General features: G+C 36.1%; 1 protein-coding gene, 2 long non-coding RNA genes and 1 pseudogene across 3 annotated transcripts; 3 read left to right on the top strand and 1 right to left on the bottom strand.

Annotated features, from left to right (window-relative positions):
* LOC142625061 (uncharacterized) overlaps positions 1-20,357 on the bottom strand; it is a 50,603-nt pseudogene that overhangs the window by 15,803 nt on the left and 14,443 nt on the right.
* On the top strand, positions 10,274-11,838 carry LOC142624241 (uncharacterized). Its single transcript, XR_012842301.1, has 3 exons — positions 10,274-10,323; positions 11,540-11,629; positions 11,782-11,838. It is a non-coding gene; the product is annotated as an uncharacterized LOC142624241 (long non-coding RNA).
* LOC142624220 (uncharacterized) lies at positions 12,679-18,149 on the top strand. Its single transcript, XM_075797758.1, has 7 exons — positions 12,679-12,695; positions 12,791-12,943; positions 13,032-13,068; positions 14,408-14,526; positions 14,609-14,681; positions 14,785-14,904; positions 17,934-18,149. The coding sequence occupies exons 1-7, from the start codon at positions 12,679-12,681 to the stop codon at positions 18,147-18,149; spliced, it is 735 nt and encodes a 244-aa protein (XP_075653873.1).
* LOC142623214 (uncharacterized) lies at positions 18,248-19,735 on the top strand. The gene is made up of 3 exons (XR_012842079.1): positions 18,248-19,031; positions 19,136-19,247; positions 19,657-19,735. It is a non-coding gene; the product is annotated as an uncharacterized LOC142623214 (long non-coding RNA).

Raw genomic sequence — 20,357 nt, 5'->3', positions numbered from 1 at the left:
TTAAATTTTTTTTAGCAAATATTTTTAACGGGTCGGGTCACGGGTCAGAAAAATCAGGTTCGGGTCATGTATTTTTTGGGTAGAGTCGGGTCAGAAAATTATGACCCCTATTGCCATGTCTATTTTTAGGCAGTGTTGTTGAGAAATTTGAAAGAGTAATGCTACCATAACTTTTGCCACAACTTGCTCACGTGGCAAGTCATGAGTAGTGGAGTTGTGGAGCCACCACTTTTATTCCACCACTCATGACTTGCCATGTGAGCAAGTTGTGATCTTAGTATTTTTCAATTTGAAATGAAAATTGTATCTGTGTTGCATGTGTTGAGAGAGAGAGAGAGAGAGAGAGAGAGAGAGAGAGAGAGAGAGAGAGAGAGAGAGAGAGAGAGAGAGAGAGAGAGAGAGAGAGAGAGAGAGAGAGAGAGAGAGAGAGAGAGAGATTTGATCAATTTGAAATAATAAGGAATTTAAAAAGTAAATAAGAAAAAGGTTTTTGGGCTTGGGTTAATGATCTAAGAAATTGTATTGATTGGCCCAAATGATCACTAAAAAACTACTAAATTTATTTGTTTAAATCTTAATGAAAATAGTTATTATACATAAACATATATATATATATATATATATATATATATAAAAGCATTAATTTCAAAATAGTACACTGGTATTATTTGATATAGAAACATTTCGTTCTCTTGACCAAATTAAAATGGATTTGAGTACAAAATTGACTTTCTTTGATAAAGACTATGAGAGGAAAAATAGACAAGTTTGTTGCACCATCCATTTGTGTTTGGCCAAAAATTAAAAGTATTTTGTTATGTGAGAGAAAAAAGCTAAATAGTATAGAAGAAATTGGAAGGCAAATACATGAATTTTGCATTAGAAACCATTGTCCTAACTGCCAAAAGTTTTGTAGAGGACTTACCTGAAAATTCTTATTCCCAATAATTAGATCCATGAACTAATAAGAAGTCACTAAAGAGAACAACTGCAAACAACTAGGTAGTGAAGCTTACCTCTAATACGAGTTTGTTGTAAAAGCAACCCAAATATCAAGACTAGTTCGGAAAATATTACGTGCTTAAGGTGCTTTAGAAAGATCTCCAAATAAAAAGTAGGAATTAAGTTTAAAAAAAAAAAAAAAAACCTAAAAGAATAGAGGCACGAACACATAGAGAGAGCACTAAGAATTTGTGTTGTTGGCCTTTAGCCTCCATCCATGGGTGAAAAAAAAAGAGAAAAATTCATTAACAAATTTGGAGAGTACAAGGATGGTGTAGATGCACTCACACAATCCAAATTCTAATACACCCAAATAACTTTCCTTCACAAATACCAAGACTAGGGCTGCATCTGAAACAAAGGGTAAATTTTCTTGACACTAAAATTTCTGCATATCACTCTCAAAGAGATTTCTCATTAACTCAAACTAAAAACCAAGCCAATGTCACACCTCACGCAAAACAAAGGCACATAAAAGCACCTAGATCCAACGTTGCGGCATCCATAATATGTCCCCCTTTTTTTTTTTTTTTGAAAACCACCTCCTCAAATTGAAAAGAAAAAGATCTCAAATAAAAACAAGGAATTGAAAGGCCATAGTCTTATACCAGCTCATAATGACGAGAGATGTTCCTGCGTGCCTGTGTAAGAGTATTTTTCCTTGAAAAATGCTTCAAAAAATAGCTTGCAGATCCTATAGCAGCCGTAAATATCAATGGTGTCCACCAACCCTAAAGTAATAAATAAATAAATAAGTAAAAGTTGAGCCAAAAAAGGGGATAATTAATTATAATATGATTATCCAAGCTTCCAGCAAAGTCTGGCAGTTGGAATACATACCTTCTTTTATTCAATTTCAAGATAGAGGACTTTGACTCTCTGCTGGCAATAAGAATCTGCAAATCATATCAGCAAGGTAAATTCTAAGGAGGTACATACCACACACATGCTTTGTAAGTATTAGGGTCAGAGCAGTGCCGTTTTGGAATTAACTCAAACTCTAATCAATCTTACCAAAAAGAGGTTTAGAAGACCTTCATTTTCATCGTTGAAAGAAATATCCCCATCAATATATGCATCAGCAAGGCCTAAATCAGCCCGTGTCATAATCTGGTCAAAACAATCTAGAGCTCATCAATGGTGTTGAGAAAATTCTGCAGTATAATAAAATGCTAATATAATTTGCAACCTATATATTAACTTTGAAAAAAAATTCTTGCTAATTTTAACTATAGTTATATATAGTATGTTGCAAGTGATCCATATAAAAATGATTCCAACATAGATTAAGAGTACCTTCCAATAAAACTGGGGATTGTGAACTTTAAGAACTATTTTCATAGAACACTTTCTCATGTCTCCTTCAAAGGTCAATATTGTGTCCCCTTCCTCCAATAAACTGCAATACCACAAGCATAGTATATCAATCTTATTGATTCAATTTAAGTATAGTTTGTGTGAAATTGTGAGTGGCTAAAATTTAGGGGACACGATGGGACCCTAGCTACAACCTTAACTTCTACCGAACAAATCACATGTTAAAGAAGAAGATCTCAAGCCATCCAAGGACCCAAAAATGGGGTGGCTAAGGAGGCTTTATTAGTTAAGTCAGAAAACTAGTGGAGAAGAATAGACATAGAATCCCAAAGATCCGTACGGTGCATATGGAGCTTGCCTTAATTTTTTTGGCTAAGTGAGTAAGTATTTATTGTGCATAGGCTAGGGAGAGGATTTTGGGCGGAAGGGACATATGAAGGCCTAATTATTTTGTGTCGGGGTGGCAACGTAATTAAGAACACCCTTTCCAAATAACGTTACTGTGCTAATGATTTCGTTAGTTGGCCGGTTTTGAAAGTATGTGGGAAACTAACATCTCGAGTTTTAGAAACTCGAGATTTAATTAAAACTCAAGTTTTTAAAACTCGAATTGTCGTGTTTGTTCTTCGATTACGTGGACAAAGTTTCCACCTGAAGGAATTTAGCCACGTAGAAATCGAGTTTATAAGACTCGAAATCTGCATTAAAAATCGAGATTTTAAAACTCGAGTTATTGGGTTTGTCACTTCCGTTACGTGGACAAATTTTCCACTAGAGGAATTTAGCCACGTAGAAATCGAGTTTATAAGACTCGAAATCTGCACAATATTCCCCCACTTTACCTTTCAAACGCCTAACTGAAACACTCTCAATCTCTCAACTCTCAGTCTCTCAAACGCTCTCTCTCAATCTGTCAAACACTTTCAAACACCGAAACCAGTCACCCTCACCCTCTAACGCTCTCCTCTTTCAGAACCCTCTCTCTCTCGCTTCTCAGCTGCTGCTACACCGACTGCCGGTCCGCCGTAACACCGCCGTAACACCACCGGTAAGCCTCTCTCTCTTCTTTAATTCCACAGGTGCTTACACCTTTTGGTCCTATTACTCTGTTTTGATTGTAAATAAGAGAGAGGAGGGTTATGAAGAGTTGGGTTTATTGTTTATGATATAGCCTTCCACAAAAATGGGTTTGGTGTCATTTGTTTGAACATGGCTTTTTATGAAATGGGTTCTTCTAGATTAATTCACAGAGGCATGAATTTAGGAATTTAATTTTGTTTTGTTCTGTTTATATGATGTTACTGATATAGCAAGACCATTTTTTTTTTTTTTTGGTTTTAGAAATGGGTTCTTTTAGATTTCATTAATAGATGCGACAATTTCTGATTCTTCATGCCAATACATATGAGTTAGTTGTTAACAAAGTTGAGTTCTTAGGAAAATTTGTTGAATATGGTTGTGATCTTTTAAAGCAAATTGATTGGTGCATTAGCTCATTATAATCTAACTTGGTAATATCTAGCTATGTTAGTGGTGGCACGATGAGGGCGATAGTTTTGGTCTATTTCTTGTTGTTATATAACTAGTATGAATGCTTTCGTTTTTGCATAATGGTTTTCTAATCGTTTGGGACCATTTGATGAATTTGTTTTAGCTTATAACTTGATGTCTCTCTGAATGCGTCTAATTATTGTTTTGCTGAATTTTGATTCAGCTTCATATAAGCTCTTTTACTCTTAAATTATTAGAATGTCTTAACTCTTAGGCTTCTCTACTAGGGGATCTTTTTCTAAACTTCCAATTGAGTCTTTGTAATTAGTCTTTGTAATTGAGTCTAATGGACCATAAAAGTACACTACATTTCAAGTATGCACAATAATACATACCATTGATAAAAAGGACCATTGTTATCTTCTTTGCAACATAATTTGAATCAGAGATGAAACCATTCATCTTGAAAACTGAACTTGATGGATTATTGTCTGAAGTCTCTATTTTGATAAGAGTTCGAGCAACTGACACCCCATAAACCGATCGAATAGCATCAAGCCTTGATGATGTACCAACTGTGTGAAGGTCTACTCCAGAAGCTCCATGCTGATTTAGTAAAGGTTAAAAAGCTTTACTACGGTGCAAAAGGATTTCCAATCATGTATCATTAAAACCTAAAAGAGTGATATGGTGTTAAAAACTCAATACATATATTAAAATCTTACCATTCTTTTCATGTGTAAAGCTAGGGGAGAATCAGTGGAACACCTTCTAAATCACTGTATGGTAGCAAGAACTATTAGGTCATTTGTGTGGGCGTTATTTGGAGTAACATGGACTATGCCAAAGACTCGTGCAAATGCTAAGTTATTGGAGAGAAATTTTTAGAGTGAATGAAATTATAAAACTTGGAATGTAGTTCCTTTTTGCATCTTGTAGAATAGCCAGACTTTTGATGGAATTGAACGGTCAATCCACATGATCAAACAATCATTTGAATCCCACATTGTTTGAAGTGGTGCATTTGGAGGGAAAGGAATAGCAGAAGTTTTGAAGATATCGAGCATTCTATGCCTAATCTCAAGTTATTCTTTTTCTGTACCTTAATGGACTAGCTGACTGCCTAGAGGAATTTGTCTTTCCTTTCTATTGTTGATTTATTAGATTAATGCAATTTTTGTAATTGATTGTTTCACCCCAGTATATTTCCCGTATAATTGGGTGACTCCTTTTTTCTTATATATATATATATATATATATTTTTTTTTTTTGGTTACATATAAAAATAAATAAATAAAAAATTGATCAAACAATCATTGCTATGATGGTTGGCTAGGAAATGTTCCTCATGGTCAGTGGTAGAATTTGTAAGATCTAGAATGTAGTATGTTAGTTAACATCATTTTATTTATAAATAAATAAATTATCTAATTTATTATCTGATATTTTTTATGCTGCTTATGCCTTGTGGGTAGAGGTGTTTTAGACTTATGAGATTCATTAGGTCATGCCGGGTCTGTTGCACCTTTATTATTTGGATGGAGAAATTGGTTTGGGAAGCACAGCTCGTATGTTTGGAATCTGGTGTCAGCTTGTTTGATGTGGATTGTATGGAAGGAGTAAAGTTGGCATATATTTGAGAATTCTGAGAGCTCTTTGGGTCAATCAATACCATTACTTGTTTGCACTCTTTTTCATTGGCCCCAGGTTTGGGGTTTAACATATTGTTCTTCCATTTTAGAGTACCAAGTTTCTCTTAGATTTTCCATTTGATATTTTTGTAATTTTTATGACTCTTTGTATTCATCATCAAGAACTCAAAGCATTTTTCATTAACAATAAAATTACACTACTTATAAAAATAAAAATAAAATTATCTAAGTGCAAAGCTAAAATATTTTAAAGGATGCATTAGGATCCCAAACAAGATCGAGAGATCAAGTACAGTCTCAATCCTACTACAATTTTATGATCCATAACACAAAATCAAATTGGAACCATATGGACATAGGTTCATAAAATTGGATGATAGAATTTTATGTTTATGACAAAATAAAATTGGATCCATAACAAATTAATGATTAATCAACTCATGGGATAATAGACACCCCTCTCCCTAGTCCCTTCTCTCCATTTCCTTTCATCTTTCTTTTCTTTGCTCCATCTTTATATTTAAATAGCCAAACCGAATATCCTTTAACATACATTTTTTGAAAAAAATTCAGCAACATTTTTGTTTTGATAACTCTTTTTGATTGATTGTTGAATTGTTGTATTGTTTGTGGATAATTGATGCAGCCAGCAACTATGATTTAAATTTCATGCTTAAAATGGCTCTTCAATATTTCTGGGTAGTTTACTATTTACTTTTGATTTAGGGGTCTGTTATGTTATTAAGTCTTTTATTTTAGGCTAAAATGTAAAATGCACCTTCTAAGTTTAACTGAAGTTCATTTCAATCTTCTAACTTTATTTTTGTTCAATTGAGTTCTCTAAATTTTTAACAAAATTGGATGAAAGGACTAAATTTGAAACTTAAAATGATTCAATTGAACAAAAGTAAAGTTAGAAGACTAAAATGAATTTTAGTCAAACTTAGAGGGTGCAATTTGCATTTTAGCCTTTATTTTAAGTTTGTGCTGAATTTAAGTCAGTTGACAAGTCTGATCTCATTTTTGACTAGTTGGTATTATTGAGGTAGTTGTCTCTAGAGAATCTTTTTTTTTTTTTGTTTGATAGGTCTCTAGAGAATCTTGAAACTAGTAGGTATTTATTAGGAGAATATAGAAATATAAAAACCAGGTCTACAGCTAATGTAAGGCAGTCTATTGCTGATTAAGAATACTATATCCCATTTAGGGCTCATGTCATTTCAACCTCTTTTATCTTCTCATAATCTGTTTTAGATTGGTTCCAGCAACCCTTGGCTACATTCATGGTTATGTAGAAGCTCAAGAATCTGAGCCTAGGAAAATTGGAGTTCAGTTACTATATTTCCTAGTTTCAGTAGGAAGAGTAAGAGCCTCCATTTTTTAGCTACATGCCCAAAATCTACAGGTGGAATGCAATCTAATGTGTTTAAATTGTTAGTTTTAGACTTGTTATGTACATACATACATACATATACACGTGTGTGTGTGCGCGCATACTTGAACTTTAACAGCCCTTTTAAGAAATTAAATAATTATGTATTTTAACAATTTCACTAGGCTTAATATAATTGTTTGTGGGCATTAGAGTTATTTATGAAGACTTAATTCTGTGGAATATTGTTGCACTCTTTGCAGTATGGAGCCTGGGATCGATGAGGAGCCAGAGATTGTGCGCCCTGGTCCAGAAGATCCTTCATTGTTGACGCGACAATGAAATCATCGATCAGAGGACATTTGAAATGGCGAGGTGAAATATCTAGTTTTAACAACTGCTTTAATTTTTATGTTGTCTTTGACTTTTAGCAAGTTCTTTGAAAGTTGTATATCTAATTCTAACGACCGCTATAATTTTTATCCATTTTACAGGACTCGGGCTCACTTACATGCCGTGGTCGCGCTAAGGAGATGGCAAAGATAACGATGCAAGATAATCGGGTGATTGATATTATCAAGTTGGTGGGGTTAGAAGGATTGTTTAGGGTCCCTTCCAGAGAGATAGATCATTGCCTAATATCGGCCCTAGTTGAGCGATGGCGGCCGGAGACTCATACGTTCCATCTTCCACATGGTGAGATGTCAATCACCCTAGAAGATGTGGAGGTCATTTTTGGACTTCCTATAGACGGTGAGGTCTTGGTTGGGCCGACTACTATGGTGGATGGGAATTGGAGGCAACTGTGCATGGAGTTGCTTGGTTTTGGCGTTCCGGAGAATGACAACAAAACTTGGGTGGGGCAAAGAATTCTCATTAGTCGCCTTGTTGAGCGCATTGCAGAGCCACTGCCTCATGATGCAACGGAGGAGCAAGTACATCAGTATGCCCGGTGCTATATTTTAGCGCTACTAGGGGATAAGATTTTCATGGACAAGTCGGGAGATAGGGTGCATCTGATGTTCTTGGAGTTCCTGCGGAACCTTCATGATCCGCCAGAGTATAGTTGGGGTAGTGGTTGCCTGGCATGGTTGTATAGGGAGTTGTGTCGGGCAAGTGATAAAGAGGCATCGCAGATTGGTGGGGCGTTGCAATTGGTCCAGTATTGGGCATGAGCGAGGTTGCCATTCTTGTGCTCGAGGATAGAGCCTCCACCTGGATGCGATTATGGCCCATGGCCAAAAGCTCCACTTGCATTTAAGTAAGTATTTTCCTGATATTTAGTGTGTTATGCAATGTACTATTCTTAGTAAGTAAGTGGTAATACCTTATGTTATTGGATCGTAACTGTAGGTGGGTGCGGGTGCCAAGCCCGAAGAGTAGGCCATCTGGCACGGTGTTGATCCATTATCGTGAGCAATTAGTTAGAATGCAGCCGGACCAGGTAATATAATATACAAAATTTCTGTGGAAGTTATGTTAATTTTCCTTAAGAATATGTTGAAATCATTGCTTTAACATATCTTCTATTTTAATTTTTGTTTTTCCCTTTATCTATGTATTCTCCTTTGTTTCACATTTTAAGATGTTATGATAATTGTTTTTTGTTTCTATTGTAGATTATATGGCAGCCATATGAGGCAGACTTCGGCCACCTTCCTGACTTCTGCGTTGCAGGGAGGGATACGTGGACGACAAGGGTGCCACTTGTGTGTTTTTGCATAGTAGAGACACACCACCCAGATCGTGTCCTTCGACAGTTTGGGTTGGCGCAAGAGCGGCCCGACCATGTTGTGTACGATGATAGACTACATAGAATAGACTTGTGTGGGAAGGTTGAAAAGAATTGGAGGGAGGAGCATGGACCGTATATCCTTACATGGGATACGAGACAACAACGACTTTGCCATGCACCTCCTCAGAGTGGTGAGATGCCTCGCAATCATGATTATTACCGCTGGTACCGTCAGGTCACTCGAAAGTATGTCGACCGCAACAGCGCTAAATTAGATATAATGGTAATGTGTTCTAATTAGATTTTATTGCCTACTTTGTTTTTTCTTCAGTACATGTAGGAACGTAGAATCAATTAATTTCTTTTTTCAGCAAATCTGGTTTGATCTGACTGAGCTCCAATTAAAAAGACTTTCTATTACATATAGTATTCTAATAACACTTTTTGTTCTTAGTTGAGTATTTGAGTAGATCAAATCTGATTGTACTGGTTCTTTCTCCGTTTTAGATTGAAAGCCATTTAGCACTGTTGGAGATGCTTCCTGTAGGCAGCCGAGCACACAACCATGTCCGACGTGTCCTAAATAATGTGGCTGGGCTTGGTGGTGGCCTTGCAGCAAATGGGCAGGCAAACAATGGGCATGAGACTGAATCAACAGCTACTGCAATCCCAAGCACAAACGCAACACCCCGAAGTACATCGACCCGTGGTCAAGGTGCTACTGCAAGCCCAAGCACAAGTGCAGCTAGGGGTCGTGGTCGGCCTGCTACAGCAAGCCCAAGCACAAGTGCAGCTAGGGGCCGTGGTCGACGTGCAACAACCCCTCGGGTTGTAACTAGTCCCGAGGTACCTGCACCCATCCCACACGCATCTCCTCCACCTGAGGTTCCTCCACCCATCCCAGATGCATCTCCTCAGCCCGAGATCCCTTCACCCACCCCACCTTCGCAGCCTAGTTTTGATCTTGGTTTTGATTTTCATATGACCCCTCCTACGCACCCTGAGACACCCTCATACCCACGCACCAGCTCCAATGCACCCACTTTGCCCATGCCAATGATCCCCACTCCTAGCTATATAGAGCATCATTACCCACCTACCTCATCTTCATCCAACCCTTTAGGACCTCCGGTTGGGATTGACATTGATGTACCGGACGAGCATCCCCCTCAGCAGCCCTCACCCTCACAAGGTAGACCACAACGTACTAGAAGAGCACCCACTTGTGGGACTGGTGGACACAAAATAGGACACAAAGGCAGCTTTATGGTATGATAACATTACCAACAATGTAATGATATATCTTGTGGTTCACTTTATTCTTATCATTACACCGAATATTGATTGTATGCATCTAATGTCATTGCAGCACGATGATGAGCCTAAGGATGATGCCCTACAGCCTCCTCCTCCCGCGCCCAAACATTACATAAGGGTTAAAAAATGCAAAATTGGTGAATCTTGAAAAAGAAGCAATACCTGAAATGTGGTAAATAATTTTATTAGAAATTATTAGAATTTTAAGGTGGGCAATATATGATGGTGTAGGTTTGAAATTCTGTTGTGTACATATAAATACACACGCACATACATATATTAAGTTTTTGATTTGTCCATTGCCAAGAACAAATTATTGGTGTATCAATTTAATTTAATTTTTCTTTTTAAGTGGACGTAATTTATTTACCCTGTGAGCGATTTCAGGTATCAATGGCCATGAGAACTCTGGGGACAGCGGGAGTTCAAATTGCTTGGTAGGCTTACATACATCCTTTAAACTTTTAATGCATGTGTGAGTGTGTGTGTGGCTACTTGTTGCAAGCTAACGTGTAAAATACTGAGACAAAAGACAAGAATTTAGAAGCCATGTGATTTTGTTAATCAGTTACTCTTCTTCTAGCTTTGTATCAGTGATTTTTTAAAGTTTTACATGTTCTTTATATAATTATCTTCATGAAATCTTGCTACAATTATACTATTGATTTTGCTTTTCCACAAAAGCTTGGTCATGCAAAATAGGCTTTAGGTGAACAAGAAAAAATTGAGATATTGATCAAATTTCCAAAAAACTGGTGCATTCTCCGGATAATAAATTGGCAACTGCAAACTAGTCAACATTTAACAACTTTTAGATAATTTATAAATTTTACAATTTCTATTGGAATGTACACCTGCTTGGGACATCCATGGCAATCTGAAGAAAATTAACAAATAATGCTTTTATGACACCACCAACAGCATCAGGCTCCTGATGGTTATGGATTCCCCTTTTTTTCCATAAGTTTCTGGATGAAGAGGCTCTACCTCAAGTATGCAGTGGTACACTAGATGAGACCTGTAGTCTTTCAGATGGTTTTAGACAAATTCACTTCTTAATAGTGACACAAGTCTAAAATAGTCCAACAATTATATTGCGGTAATTGCAGACTTATGAACGTTTCACTAATATCATGTCACCTATTTCCAATAAAAAGGTTTTACAGGGAGCCATTTCATCAGTTTTTTTCAATTTCATTAACATTAGATCTTTGATTAAATGTGATTGCCACAGTTGAAAATATTAATATTTAGGGCCTTCATTGTTTAAAATAGAAATGTAAGATCTAAATTGAATTGTAAGTTGTAACTTTCCCCAAACTATAGGCGGCAAAATGTACTTGAGCCATAATAATTAATGTCAAACCTATTTGAGCCACGTTACTATGTCCTTACAATGCTGAAACAATCTTAATTAATGGTCTTTAAAATTGCATTTTCTTCAGTTAATTGTTAATAGCAAAGAGTGGACATAGTCAATCAACATTAGCAAGAAATATATATTTTTTAAGCAGCTCCCTTTTCTTCTTAAGGCGTTTATTTAATTTAAGTGGCTCTTCTTTTTTTTCCTTGTGGCCATTTATTTATCTAAAGATGAATTTATTCAAGTGCATTATTTCATCAAAATTTATGGCCATCCTTGTTGTTTTGCAGTTGGTCTTACATCTTTATACATTATGCCCTTCTTGTGGCCTATGTGGCTCGTTCATCAGATATTTTGACAAACTTTCTCGGCATTCCATTGTACGAATAAACTATTTTTCTGCTTTCCTAAAGGCTGCATTTGTTTTTGTGCTTTCCAAATCTGTGGTTCTCTGAGTGGTAGTTTTTATGTATTATAGTTCAAGTACATTTTGTATGTTATTTAGGTGTTGATGGCAGCATTATGGTTGCAGATGGGAAAGTGCAACTTTGTTTTCATTGATTTTTGGATGCATATGCTACTTCGGAAGGTTAGTTTTGCTTTCTTCCCATTCTCTTAGTCTATCAATTTCTTCTGTAAGTTGAGATATATACCTAAGAACTAATTCAAATCAGACTTGGTTTATTATTGAACTGGCGCAAATTAAATTTTAGATTTCAAAGAAAGAGTGAGATTTGAGTTTAGAGAAAAGTAGCAGGTCCAGAAAAAGAGAAAATCAGATCTCTGTTCTGTATTATAAGTAAAATTGTCATTACAACTCAAAACTGATTACAAAATGGCTAGGACTTGTTTATTTATACACTCATATAACCAGTAATTGGTTATGCAGCCCTCATACCCTGGTTGCTTAACCAAGTTATAGCCTCTTAACAGTTAACAATCATCTATCAAACAACTAATGGAAGCATGCAGCTAACAACAGCTAATAATTAACAACAACAATTAGACAACTTGAAAAAACAGAAGGTTTTAGAATTGTGAATTTTCCATACTTCTACATTAGAAATTACCCCCTATAGAAGAAACTTGTCCACAAATTTGTACAGTGTCAGAGAAATCTTCCTCAGCTGCATAGTAAAGTAGCAAGTGCTTCACATTGAAGACATTTAAAATGTTGAAGTGGAGTGAAAGCTGCACTTGTTAGTTGGTAAGCATTGTCATTGGCTCTGCTCAAGACCTTGCAATGACCTACTTTTCGAAGATCTAGCAGGTTGCCTTTATTGACTAAAAAGTAAAAACCACCTACACGAGGTCTCCTTCCTTGAAGAGACACTTCTTTCAATGAACATCAGCTGCTGACTTGTACTTTGCATTGGACACTTCAATCTTGGATTTCACTTGGGCGAAAACACTCTTCATAAAATCTGCCATGTCTATAGCCTTATTGTTTGTCTTCTTAGGAAGTGGCAAATGAGCCATATCTGTGACACTTGTAGGAACCTGTTGCTGTTGCCCTGTCTGCCCTCAATCTTTCTATGCAGAGAGCATGGTTGGGTATCCTTTTTCATCCTCTTATACTACAAGTTGCCTTTGAGGCCTGATAAGAGGACATATTATGAGTATACTGGCTTGTGGCATATCTCTGGGATTTTATCAATGAATTCCTGGTTCTGGAGTGCTGTTTTTCACAGTCGGTAAGCAGCCCCTACCAAATATCCTTACATGTGCTTATTAAAAAGAAGTCCATTTATTATTTGAAGTGTGATCATAGATCCCTATCAGATGGTGGATTGCATCAATGCATGACATGCTCACCCCTGTAATTACATCGAAACATGGTCACTTTTTCCTATTGGTTATGCATTTCTTTGAAATTGCTTACCATGATAGGTCTCCTTGTTTTGCATTTTGTTTTGTAACATTCAAATTGTTTCCATATATTAAGTGGGATACTTTTCTGTATTGGAATCCAAATCTCCTCATCGTTTTTTCCTCTCTTAGAAAATATATTGCTCTTAGATGTAAGCATCAAACAAACCATGCAACTATATTTTACTGTAATCCACATTTTCCCTTGCACTAGTTAATTCCAGTCAGTTTTATAACTGCCAAAATAGGAAATCAGATATGTCAATCTACTGTTAGATGTTATGAAAAAAATTTGCACTTCAAATTAATTTTTTAGGAGAAAGAGCTTATTTGCTTGTGACACATTTTCTATTCTAGATGTTCAGTTGGTTGGAGAATATTAGTCATATTGGATTGTCCCTTTTTTTTTTTTTTTTTTTTTTGGGGCCATCACATGATAAGGGGTGTGAAAGAGATAAGTTCCACATTTTGAGTTTGGTATGGTCTTGATTGTGAAATTATGTACTAGTTAGGCTTCTCCACATACTCGCTTAAGCTTTTGGGCAAGAAGCTTTAACAAGTCTCAAACTCTCTAATGAGCTGTGGGATGATATGCAGATTCCTTCTTAATTTTTCTTAGTTTAACAAGTCTCAAACTCTCTAATGAGTTGATTTCTCAATTTTAAAATTAGGGGTAGATTGAATCTTGAGTGATAGTTTAAGATGGATATTTATAAATTACCTCTTTTCTCATCAACTATGCAGAAATTTTCTTGCAGCTAAAATTACATCTTTTATCTGTTCCTCGCCCTCTTTGCTCTCCCTCTTGACTGTTCCCTTCAATCATTCCTCTTTGCTTTAGATATATGACTGTCCAGTGAACTGACTTTGCAATCTTCCTCTTATGGCCTGTTCGCATCGGAATGCAGTTCCTGGGAGTTTTATGTGGGTTACTTGGGGGAGTGGAATAGAAGGACATTTGAACACCAAGTAGTAGTCTCTACTTTAGAAATTGAATCATAGTTTGTGGGTTCATTATTTTGTTGGATGCCTTTGGGCTTGAGTACATCTTCTACACTATGATTTTTTAAAGCGTTAGCTTTGTGAAAATATAAAGAATCTTAGGGTATACAACCTGTGTACTTCTAAGGTTCTTCTTTTGCACATGTGCCTTACCTCAGCTCCACAGAAATTGATAATATCAAATGCAAAAAGTGTGACATAGTCAAAGTTATTCTACAATGGAGTCAATGCTATTGAGACTGAATAATTTCAATTCACATCATGACATAGGACTGCCTTTTTTTTAGGAAGCTGATGCTGCTGTTTCAGTATTAGGGGAGATGGATGCATGGATCATTTGCCCATTTTTTCTTCAAGTAGGGCGTTACACTATTGATGATGTACACTATGTTGCAGATTCTGACAAGTAAGGTTTCCCTTTTTGTGGTGAAAGGTTTGTTCAGTCATTATTAGATGCAAAAATATAATAAGGATCATGGTGTCTGTAGGCTTGTTCCTGCAGGGGACACAGAGTTTGCTAAAGATGCTGCTTTCGGCTACAAAGCTTCAAACCTCCGTGAGGTCAAAATTTTTCTTCGTTTGTTCAAAATGGGTAATCGTTTATACAAACTCTTAATACTACTAGATTTCTCATAACTTTGCAACTTTTTTTGTCTAAATATAGTGGGTGGAGGACAAAACATGTGGCCGCATACCAGCCAGTAAAGTAACATCTATTTCTATACAACTGCTAAGGAAAGGTGGACCAGATGCTGTTTTTGAGCGTCTTTGCAATCTTCCAAAGGTACATAATATTGTGAACACAAGCACGTGCACACACACAACTGCAGAAATACATACGTACACTAACACATTAGTTGCATGGTTGAAGTGATTTCCCTCGTTAAGTAGTTGTCGTAATATGCTTCTATATCTTCGGAAGTGGTTGTGTAATTTGTCAATAATGTCAATTGAGGGGTAAAAATACATCTACGCTAGAATGTTTTTCAGCAGATATGTTTATCACTTCTCTTCTATAAATTTTGGACCTGAATTAAGTGGGATACTATCATTTTATGGATCAAAAGTATTATATATATATATTTTTCGTAAGTAAATATTTCAATAAGAAGAGCAAAGGGGCACAAGTCATGTAAACAGGATGTATAAAACAGCATTAAGCTCTAAAGTAAGCTATCAAGCATCTCAGGAAAATTGGCAAAAGAGAATAGACCTGAAGAATTTATCCACTCAAATAAAGATTTGAGAAATAAACCCTTCAAAAATATTTAGGTCAAGAACAGATTTTTCAGAACCGTCAATTTTTTTAGCATTTCTGTCCCTCTAGATGCACCACATTTGACAATGAGATATTACCTTTCAAATCTCTATATTACTACGTCTACCATGCCTTCCTTCCCAACTTGCTAAGAGCTCCACAACACCCTTTGGCATAACCTAGTGAACCCCAAAAAGAGAAAACACCATACTTTTAAGTTCTCTATATGAAGAAGTAGATGATCTGTAGTTTCCCCAGCCAACTAACACATGCGACACCAGTCTATAACAATTAGCTGGAGCACCCTGAGGTTGTTAAATGGATCAAATAAATGTTATTTGAAGAATACCTGCTTTAGTTTGTTTATTTTCCATACCATAGAAATAACATTTGGTACATAGACTTGGGTATGAATGTTATATGCAGGTAAGCATCCAGTGTTGAATATATATATATTTCCAAATATTTTCCACCGTTTTGAGTTTTTAGTACCATACCCTTATGAATGTCATATCATGTTGATACAATCACATGAATGTGAAGTGTCTGGGTAAAATAGGATATAAATGCAGCTGAGTCTAAGTGCCTCTGCCTATTATTGGCTGGGAAATATCAGCATCAACAGCCATATTTTGTTGAAGCTTCTATTAAAAGAATAGGTAGTTCATGTATTTGGTTTTTTTAAGAACGAGTGATTACACAATAAACTCCATCTATTTTATATGATAGGAACCAGTGATTACGATAGAATAATACATTATCATGTTCTGCCCCACTATGTCCATTAACTATGTTTGAAGCTTCTAGAACTACTTTTATTGGAAAAAGTTGCTATTAAAGTCCGAAAGGTAAAATTAGATGGGAAGAGGAAGAAAATGTTTCTACTTGGTGAACGAAATAAAGAAAATGATAGATTCAACAAAAGTGAGGGAGACAATGGTTTAAGAAATTCCATCAAAATTCTGCCAAGTTGGTGGTTCTCATGTATTGCAGAAGTTTTCTTCTTCATTGTCTGCTCCATAAAGATAGGGATAAGAAAAGCTTGGCTCAGTTCATATAGACCCCTAGTAGAGGATAAGGTTGTGGCATTGGGAAATGGACCCAAAAAGAACTAATCAGTGACTCAGTGTTGAAGAGATGCATATGTTGCTTAAGATAAAACTTGGTTTCATGAGATGTCATAATTTTCTTCTTATTATATAATCCTGTAAAGTGAAATTTCTGGCAACATTCCTATACAAATCCCTCCCCCTCCCCCCCCCCCCCCACGAAATAAGTGATATAATAAAAACTGTTTGTTGAAGAAGATTCGCAAAAGATAATTTAATAGGAACCTCAGTTGCTCCTGATTACCAACTCTAACAACCCTACCAATGTGGTCGATTTAATAGGAACCTCTAGCTATGTGGGGATCATCATAGTTGTATATGGTTTTTAAATTTAGTGGCAGGAGACAAGAGCCAGTAGGTTAGGAACTTATCTAGATTGCCCTTTCCAGGACCTTTCCTTTGTAGGAGAAACTTGCACTTTAGCTACTCCAGAGGGGAATGACTGAATATTAAAGCTAATTAGAATATCTATGAAGCTTGCCTCGTCATCATTTGTTACAAATGAGCAATTCTTTGTTTAGGGCTTAACATAGTGAAAAGAAAAAGAACATATCAGCCATTATCCTAGTGCTACTTTATCTTTATCTCACTAATGTAGTATATGACATTTGATTTTTCAATGCATCATAGGACCTAGCTATTTCGAAAGTCAGTTTGTTAATTAAAAGTAAATGTGAGGAGAAATTACAGAAAGTGTGTTACTCAAAGAAATTACTTGATTGCCCAAAAAAAAGGGGTGAAAAACATTTAGACAGAGATTGTGGGTTCAAGACCCATTGGGTATGTATGTGTAACCTATCAATAAAATAAAAATAAAAAATAAAAACATTGATATTTTTGTGACTAATTTTATGAGAAGTGTTTGACTTGTCAGTTTTGTTCTAGTATAATTATCAGCAACATAGCCTTCTCTTTTTGTGATTAAAGTCATTAGTCAGCATTTTGTATTATTCCAAAACAAAAAAATTCCCACTTATTCCCTTTTTCAAGGGGTTAAAAGTCTATAAGGTAAATTAGTCAGGTCCTGTTTATGATGCAAGATTTCATGGATCGTACTTGGGTTTAGAAATTCCTTTTGTCTATCCATTGTTCATTCTCCAGTTTGTTTTTTGCCTCGTAAGTCCCGCCTTACTATGTGTTCTTATGCGTTTGCTTTGGCATCAAAAGTATGACATGAGCTTTGAAGTAATGGTTTAATTTTTTTAATTTTAAATAGTTAATTTAATTGAGTAGTTGAATGTAGCGCGTTGATTTTCAGATCCCCTACAGTGTTTCTCTATTTAATAATAGGGAAGAAAATTTTTGATTTTTGGTCTTTGGTAGGTCTTGAGAATGGAGGAACCCCCCCCCCCCCCCCCTCTTCTTTTTTTTTTTCTTCAATTGGTAATTTAGCATTTGCGTTACATGATAATTGATGTTTGCTATAATGTTGAGCTCGACATGTAGGTTAGCAAGCACAGCAGTTTCCAGGAAAGCCGGTGCTTCTACGTTGTCTCAACTAATGGTCGTAAAGAAGACTTTTCCTACCGCAAATGCTTGGATAGCTTCATCAAGGGAAAGTATCCAAATGTTGCTGAAACATTCAAGAGAAGAACAATACTCCAGAGGAAACTGAGAATGAAAATAGGCAGTAAGTCCAAGGAGGGGGGGGGGGGGTTCTAATTTATGTTAATTGTAAATCTTTTAGCTTGCCTCCCTCATCATGTAAGTAGTTACAAACCATTCCCGTCATCTACTATTCTGATTTGTATATGTACTGGGCAGATGTTTTTAGTTTACTTCCAGCTCGTCCATAAAAAAATCAAAACTGAAGCGTGCTTCCATCTCAGTTGCTCATTTTTCATACAAGAGCGGTTCCTATTTACCCTGTAGTTAGCTTATTTGGTAGTTTGTAACCTATACAGTGGGTTTTGGGAAATCACAAGCTATTTATTCTTGTTGTTTTTGAAGCAAAATAGATGGAAGTGTTGCATTCTCATCAAAACTTCTCCAATTTCTACTTTCTTCTTCCTTATTTTCATTTCTTCGTTGGCTTTTCTGTTTGTTTGATTAGTCTGCTGCTTATCTTAGTGAGATCAATTGTGATGTGTGATTGATTAAACAGACATGGTGTGCAATCCTAGCTTCAATTTTGGTCTTTCATTCTTAATTATGTATATCATGAGACAACATCTATCAGCCTCCTAAAATGCCCAGTCCACACTAAAATGGTACCTCTTGTCGAAGAATAGGCAGAGGATCTGCTTGTGGCTGTGGCTTGAAGACCCACTTGCTGTGTGTATAACTTACTAATTAAAAAAGAAGAGAGATATGTGGTTTGAATTAGCATTAGTTTAGATAAATTCTTTGTTGGGTATACTTTGTGGAATTTTGAAAATATGAAGGAGTTTAAGCCCTACATATTCATGGTTTAGGAGCTGGTGCCAGCTTGTGAGCTGGATATATGTGATTAATATACACTTGCCTTTCAGGAAATTGGAAGATAGTGAAGCAGCTGAACAGTATTGTGCAAAGATTGGCAGACCAGATGCCTATATGCAGTTGGTTATTTTTCTCTTCTCCTTAAATTTTTTATATGTGTACATATAACAATTGTGTAGCATTTTCTTAAGGCACTTTGTCTCCTTTCTTTGTTTATGATGACTCAGGTTACTTGATATGTATTTGGATCCACAGGATGGTAAGGAGCCAATGTTTAAGGCTGTTGTTCGCCTTCTACATAATCATGGAGAATCATTGGATCCTTTGCAAGTTTTGGAGGTATTACATCCCCTTTCAGTCTCAAGCATACATGACCTGTTTGTTGGCCAACTATAGGGCTATGGAAATAAATGCATAAGGCCATCTAAAATTTAGTGTTGCATACATAGTTAAGAAATAGGAATCTATATACACAATTAGAATTTGATGTCCAGTGATTGTCACATGACACACTGTTGTGGCTTCCAAACTTTTAATTTTTGTGTGGAATTGGAATTCAATGCCAACTCCAAACTCATTAGACATCTAAACAATTTGGGATTGGAACCTCCAATAGGAAATCCAAAGTCCAATACAATGCCAAATCTAGGGATCTAAACAGATCATGAAGTTTGTTTGCTTTAGAAGTCTGGTTGGGTGTTTTAAGCTATTATGTTCTTACCAAAAACTGTTGCTTCCTATATGGTAGAAATTGTCCCCAGATATGCCCCTCCAACTAGCCTCTGAGACAATATTGAGAATGTTTAGAGCTCGCCTTCATCATCATCTTCAAGGGTAGGTAAATTAATTTTGAATTTGAGATTTCTCGTAATGAGACAATAGGCAGAGGAACTACAGTAACAAATGTCTCTGACCTTTTTGAATATTCAGTCTTGTTCTTTTCCATATCATAGTTGCATTAGTTGATCTTTAAGCTTTATTGTGGGTCCTCCATAAATGTAACAACATAGTTTATCTTTTAATATTCCTATACTTCATTGAGAATTTTGTTGACCTGTTGGATGTCCTTGATGCAGTGATCTACATGAAAGGGTTGATATTGTGGCTTGCTTGGGGGGGAGATGGGGTTATACTACATGCGTCCAATTTATGTAGAGATGTTGTGCCCCCTGTTGTATCATTTAATCTTGGATCTCTTGGATTTCTGACTTCCCATACTACAAGCTTCTTAACTCAGCCTTTGTCTTTTGTTATTGTCTTAATTATTTTTTCATGAATAGCCATTTGTTTGACTCCTTCTATATTTCTTTTGATGTAGTTTGATGACTACAAACAAGACTTGATTCGCTGCCTAAATTGGAATGAAAGGCTAGATCAAAAGGCCCTTTGAATCCTGTTTCTGTCTCAGATTGAAGTTTGTGCGAAACTACTGTACATATTGTAAACTTA

Source organism: Castanea sativa, chromosome 2, assembly GCF_040712315.1.
Source record: "Castanea sativa cultivar Marrone di Chiusa Pesio chromosome 2, ASM4071231v1".
NCBI lineage: Eukaryota > Viridiplantae > Streptophyta > Magnoliopsida > Fagales > Fagaceae > Castanea > Castanea sativa.
The sequence above is the reverse complement of the archived record's forward strand: the minus strand, read 5'-3'. Positions and strand labels throughout refer to the sequence as shown.

Bases quoted from the DNA above. Each gene is read 5' to 3' on its own strand.
- LOC142624220 (XM_075797758.1), top strand. The intron at 12,944-13,031 runs GTAAGCAGCCCC...GATCCCTATCAG, and splicing joins AGTGCTGTTTTTCACAGTCG to ATGGTGGATTGCATCAATGC. The intron at 14,905-17,933 runs GTACATAATATT...CTCGACATGTAG, and splicing joins GTCTTTGCAATCTTCCAAAG to GTTAGCAAGCACAGCAGTTT.